We start from the raw sequence: 6,202 nt of genomic DNA, 5'->3' as shown, positions 1-6,202 counted from the left end.
ACAAAACAAGAGGCGCTGAAAGGGAAAGTCGAAGAATCTGCCATCCCCTCAACGGCCAAACCCAAAAATGCTGGCTATTTATTTATAATTTTCCTAACTCGTTCGAACCAGGCCCCTCCCTTTCCCCTCCCCCACCGAGTCAACTCACTTCCAACTCGGAAGCCATAAGAAGTATCGCCCAACTCACGCACACTCGGCTCTTAAGAAAACCCCAACAAAACTGCGTCGCTCTCCTTGGCGATCTCCACGAAGCGCTATTTCTCTCTCCTCTATCACTCTCCTCCCTCGCATTGCCGATAATAACACTCATTCATCTCTCTCCGCCCCCATTATCTTTCAGATCCTCCTCTCTCCGCGCCTTCTCCAATCCGCTACTTTCCGGTAAAGTTCAAATTTTCCCGAGAAAATTTCAGCTCTCCTTTCATTTCTCACTAAGCTCTAGAAAGAGAACACTGCAATTAGGTTTTTTGTTTCGTGCGTGTTGAATATTTGGTTCGGTTTTTTTGTTTTCGATTATTTTTTTCTGCTTGATTGCTAAAAAATGGAGGAAAGATTGTGATTTGGGGGAGAAAGTTTGTATCTTGCTGTTAAAATCGTGGAAAATCAGCTCAATTAGTTCGATTTTTAAGTTTTTGAGTTTAATTATTTGGATTTTTGTTTTGGCGGGGGGTTGGGAGCTGCTAATTAGAAGCTAGCTACTATAGAAATTGCTTTGATAATCTGATTGGTAATTGTTGTTTAGATTCACAATTTCGGAGCTGGATTTGGGAATCTGTGATCTGATTGGCGAGATTAGTGTGTAATTTGGAGGAATTAGCCTTCGGGTCCGGAGAATGGCTTCGATATCTCATTCTCCACTGGCGTTCGCCGGAACAAGCACCGCTTCGGATCTTTTCCGGAGCTCGAGTAATGGTGTTAGCGGTGTTCCGTTGAGAGCCCTAGGGAAGGTAAGGTTGGGCATGAGGAGGAACCTTGTGGTGGCCGCCAAGCTCAGGAAGGTTAAGAAGCATGAGTACCCCTGGCCCGAGGATCCGGATCCCAATGTCAAAGGTGGAGTGCTCACTCATCTCTCTCACTTCAAACCATTGAAGGAGAAGCCCAAGCCGGTTACTTTGCCATTCGAAAAGCCGCTTGTTGATATCGAAAAGAAGATCATTGATGTAAGCCTTCTTGCTGGTTTAAGTTTTTTTTTTTTGTTTGGGAATTTGTCATGCTTTGGAAGTGTTTTTTACTGAGACATTTATTGATCACAGGTGCGGAAGATGGCAAACGAAACTGGGCTGGACTTCAGTGATCAAATTATTTCTTTGGAGAATAAATACAACCAGGTTTGATGAATAAATGCATGGCTCTTGTTCAGTTAGAGAATTAGTAGCTAATGTACAGATTTCGGTTCTCGTTCAGTTTCTGGTTCTCAAGTTTTCTCTGGACTTATATCTTTTGGTTTCAGGCTTTAAAGGATTTATATACGAATCTGACTCCTATACAACGTGTGAATATTGCACGACATCCTAACAGGCCAACTTTCCTTGACCATGTGTTTAGCATTACTGATAAGGTCTGATACTGACTTCTTTACATACTTACGGAGTTTGTGCGTATTGTCTATTTGATCCTTTATTTCCCTTTTTGGAGAAAGGGAGTCAATTAGTGGGTTTATTGGTGGTGGAAATAATTGCACACTAAATGGTTTCTTTAGTTTAATATGTACAGTTTGTGGAGCTTCATGGAGACCGAGCAGGGTACGATGATCCTGCTATTGTCACTGGTATAGGAACTATAGATGGTAGAAGGTATATGTTCATGGGTCACCAGAAAGGTAGAAATACGAAGGAGAACATTATGCGTAACTTTGGGATGCCTACTCCTCACGGGTACTCTAAGTGATAGATACTTGTGCATTTAATAAGATACAAGATATAAGATTAGCTTTCATGTCTAACTTAATATTACTTGAAAAAAAATAATATTGGAACACTATCCATGCAGTTACCGGAAAGCTATGCGCATGATGTATTATGCAGATCACCATGGTTTCCCAATTATTACTTTCATCGATACCCCTGGAGCATATGCAGACCTTAAATCTGAGGAACTGGGCCAAGTATGTTGTAGCTGTAACTTAAATTTCACATGGTTCTTATTTAGATTTTGTATTGGGTCACCTAATTTGTTTGTGTTACAAACATTCAGGGTGAAGCCATAGCTCACAACTTGCGGACTATGTTTGGTCTGAAAGTTCCTATTGTCTCTATTGTCATTGGAGAAGGTGGCTCTGGTGGTGCCCTTGCCATTGGTTGTGCTAATAAATTGTTAATGCTTGAAAATGCAGTCTTCTATGTTGCCAGGTAATTTGGATTTGGCTTTGTCTTGTTCAATATCTTAGAGAAGTTGTTCAAATGGAAATGTGCTCGTCTTTTCTTCATTGTTTGAGTGACGAGATGATTCTCATGTGGTGGTGTACTAGTATATTAACTTTGTAAGATATATCTCTAAAGGGGTCACTTCCCTGGAAGGAGGCTGAGACTGTAGGTCTGCCATATATCCAGATTAATTCCGTTCTTTTCTGGTCATTAGTTCAGAATATTGAGTTCTATATATGAGTAGATCAGTGATTACTTTCAGGCTTGTTTTCCTTTTTCTGTTCAGTTAAGCATAAAACTAATTTATTGTTTTCTTCGGGTTTTCTCCTTTTTTCTTGTTTTTAGTCCAGAAGCATGTGCAGCAATCTTGTGGAAGAGTTCTAAAGCTTCTCCAAAGGTCTATGCGACAGTTACTATTGTCTTAGTCTTTATTTGATTAGTTGATCATAGACTATTAAAACTTCATTTGTATTTTCTGCAGGCTGCTGAGAAGTTGAAAATTACTGCAACTGAGTTGTGCAAGCTGCAAATTGCAGATGGCATCATCCCTGTATGTTTTGCAATCCTACCATTTTAGCTTTCTATATGCGTCTTTGTTTTTAGAATGCGGATATGTCGAAGAAATAATGTAGCTTGATGACATTGTTGTTTCAAATATTTCTGTGGTGCTCCTTGGGGTGTGCTTGATAATATTCCTTGGTTCCTTTATCAAACATGTCCTTGTCATTGGAATCACTGATACATTAGAAATGGTCATTCCCAGCTATGATTTTTTTTTTCTTGATAATCTTTGACTTTGTTCGATTTTGCCAATCTGGCATAAACTTTCTATTTTCTTGCCTTTAACAGGAATGCCATACAGATTCTTTTACTCAAATTCGCTGTTTTTTCCTTTGTTTCATTATCCAAGCTCACCCAGTCTCATGGGAAACTTTGACATTCGAAGAAAGAACATTCCCTAAATGCACATTATCTTTTTGTTAGTGTTCAGTGTTGCTAATGTGGCAGCTAAGATTCGATTCAATTTTATCCCCTTTAACAGGAGCCGCTTGGTGGTGCACATGCGGATCCTGCATGGACCTCTCAACAGATTAAAAATGCAATTAACAAAGAAATGGATGTAAGTGACTTCTCTTCTACAAAAACTAAATTTAAGCTATCATATCCTAACTTATGTCTTTGGTTTTGTTCAGGAGCTCCATAAGTTGGACACAGAAGCATTATTAAAGCATCGCATGATGAAGTTCCGGAAAATTGGTGGGTTCCAAGAAGGAATTCCTATAGATCCAAAGAAGAAAAAGAACATGAAACCAAAAGAAGTGCCTATCCATGTGAAGACCCCGGTTGTGGATTTGGAGGGTGAGGTTGAAAAGGTAAAACAGCAAATTTTGAAAGCCAAGGAATCTTCTAATGAGCCTTCATTGGTGCCACTGACTGAGACGATAGAAAAACTGAGAAAGGAGGTGGATACTGAATTTTCTGAGGCAGTTAAAGCCTTGGGCTTGAAAGAGAGGTTTGCGACATTGCGAGAAGAATTTGCAAAAGTAAATGCACAGAACCAACTCCTGCATCCAGCTCTAAAAGCAAAGCTTGATAAGCTTAGGGAGGAATTCAACAAGGGGCTGCTCACAGCTCCTAATTATGAAGACCTAAAATATAAACTCGACATGTTGAAGGAATTATCTAAAGCATATGATCTTGCAGAGAGCAACAAGAAGGCTGCAAAACTGAAGCAGGAAGTTAACAAGAAATTCAGCGAGATCATGGATCGGAAAGATGTTAAGGAGAAGGTTGTGGCACTTAGGGTTGAGGTTGAAAACTCTGGGGTGTCTAAATTTGATGATTTGGGTGACAGCCTGAAGGAGAAAATCGTGGAATTGAAGAAAGAGTTGGCATTTGAATTTATTGATGTCCTCAAGTCATTGGGTTTGGATGTTGAATTAAAAGCAAAAGAGCCAGTTGAGCAGACTTTGCCCTCAGAAATTAAGAACAAGATCGAAGATCTGAATGGAGAAATTAATGAGAGGATTGAAAGTGTAATCAATTCGACAGACCTGAAGGACAAGATTGAGCTACTGAAGTTGGAGATAGCAAAGGCAGGGACGACACCCAATTCAGCAGCCAAAAATAGAATTGTGGCATTGGAGCAACAAATCAAACAAAGCTTAGCAGCAGCTGTGGAATCTTCAAATTTAAAAGAGAAGCATGAGAAGTTGAAGGCTGAGATTTCCCAAACCGTTGGATCGAATGGAAGTCTGAAGAAGGATGATGAAGATCCTTACTCCTTTGATGCATCTACAGCAGTGGGTGCAAATCGTACCTTCGGTTAATGTGAGTTCATCTATTCCCTGTTTCTTTAATGAGAGTGATGCACTACATTTTCCTTGTTGCTTATCATTTGATATGTTTCCTCTCTGAATGCTGAAATTAACAATTTTTTAACGGTATCATGCATAATCAAAACTGAGTGGATCATATTTTCAGTTGTAATCAATGTATTAAAAGCGTGAGGAATGGGTGAGGTGTCCGAGGGATAGCTCAGCGTAGGTGTGAGGCGAAGCCTCACGGGACCTAAATTTTTTAATATATACACTGAGTGTACACATATATTACATTAAAAAAAAAAAAAAGATTATTAATCAATAATCACCCCGAGCACACACATATATACACATATATTATATTATATTATATTATATATATGTATATATATATATAATAGAGGATGAAAAGCAAAATGAGCACACATATAATAATGCATGCAGATAGCGCACACATCCATTATATAAAAAAATAAAAATCAGAAAAAAAAAAAAGGCAGAGAGATGATAGTGCAAGGAAGATGAATGAGGCAGTTAAAACCCTACCCAAAATTTGGGTTTGGGAGTTGAAAAAAAAAAAAATCCCCCGAGGCGCGCCTAGGCGGCTCCTGCGTCGCCTTCCGCCCACTCCCTCAAAACAGAGGCGGCAACCCTCAAGCCCAGCCTCACAGGGAGCCTAGGTGCGCCCTGAGGCGAGCCTTTTAAAACATTGGTTGTAATTCTACATGTTCTTCATTGGGGAGTCTGCCTTTTCAATTTACACTCATTAGCTTACGCTTTTTTCTGCAGTACTTGTCTTTTAGTCGGATTGTTTGCTGATATGGTGCCCGGAAAGGAATTTGTTCGAAACAGATGGAAGTGCCAAAAGTGGACAAATAGGGTAACCTTGAGCTGTTGTTACTGCCTTTTAGCATCTGTTGACATCTTGCAATAGCGTACAAGTTTTGCATCTTCGAGGAACAAGGAGACACATCTTAGCTCCATAGTTTTCTGAGAGAACTTTTTAAATATATATCAGGTTTCTATAATTTATTTGGTTTTCCCTTCTTTTTCTCAATTGAGTGCATTTCTGTTTCTATAAATAGATTCCGAATAATTTCAGTTTCGCTTTTTATAGATTCGGATTGCTGTGTATAGATTGTGTGGGGGAGGCTAATAAATTGTTTTCAATACTTATCTTTCCTTAACCCCTACTGTTTTTATGATTAAGGCAATATGCATGAGTTGCAGTGCTGAATAAATCTTATGCTGTTCAAGATTTTCCTGAATTGAACTGTTCTACTCTTTGTTCTTCGGAACAAGAATTTCGCTCGGGTCAATATAGTGACAGCACAAGGGGATCACGGTCACCATCCATATTGGCTGCAGCGAAATTCTTGTTCCGAAGCATATGTAGGCTGCTATCTGATTGTAGCGCATTGTTGTTCACACCTCATGGATTTTAATACGCCGCTAATCATTTGTTTGTGCGAAGTCCGCATTTTAAACACATGGCTTAAACAGTTCATTTTTTTCAAT

General features: G+C 39.3%; 1 protein-coding gene across 1 annotated transcript; it reads left to right on the top strand.

Moving 5' to 3' along the window:
* LOC137745238 (acetyl-coenzyme A carboxylase carboxyl transferase subunit alpha, chloroplastic) lies at positions 1 to 5,925 on the top strand. The gene is made up of 12 exons (XM_068485154.2): positions 1 to 381; positions 743 to 1,160; positions 1,254 to 1,328; positions 1,451 to 1,558; positions 1,714 to 1,874; positions 1,990 to 2,104; positions 2,194 to 2,348; positions 2,709 to 2,760; positions 2,845 to 2,913; positions 3,406 to 3,483; positions 3,557 to 4,694; positions 5,474 to 5,925. The coding sequence occupies exons 2-11, from the start codon at positions 834 to 836 to the stop codon at positions 4,691 to 4,693; spliced, it is 2,277 nt and encodes a 758-aa protein (XP_068341255.2). The 5' UTR covers positions 1 to 381; positions 743 to 833; the 3' UTR covers position 4,694; positions 5,474 to 5,925.
* The last annotated feature ends 277 nt before the right edge of the window (positions 5,926 to 6,202 follow it).

This window comes from Pyrus communis, chromosome 12, assembly GCF_041283825.1.
Source record: "Pyrus communis isolate YQ-2024b chromosome 12, ASM4128382v1, whole genome shotgun sequence".
Lineage (NCBI taxonomy): Eukaryota > Viridiplantae > Streptophyta > Magnoliopsida > Rosales > Rosaceae > Pyrus > Pyrus communis.
The sequence above is the reverse complement of the archived record's forward strand: the minus strand, read 5'-3'. Positions and strand labels throughout refer to the sequence as shown.

What these genes read in the sequence shown, in the direction of transcription:
- LOC137745238 (XM_068485154.2), top strand. Translation starts at nt 834, where the DNA reads ATGGCTTCGATATCTCATTCTCCACTGGCGTTCGCCGGAACAAGCACC. An exon ending in TCGAAAAGAAGATCATTGAT is followed by an intron (nt 1,161 to 1,253) that starts GTAAGCCTTCTT and finishes TATTGATCACAG; the next exon opens with GTGCGGAAGATGGCAAACGA. An exon ending in TTGCAGATGGCATCATCCCT is followed by an intron (nt 2,914 to 3,405) that starts GTATGTTTTGCA and finishes CCCCTTTAACAG; the next exon opens with GAGCCGCTTGGTGGTGCACA.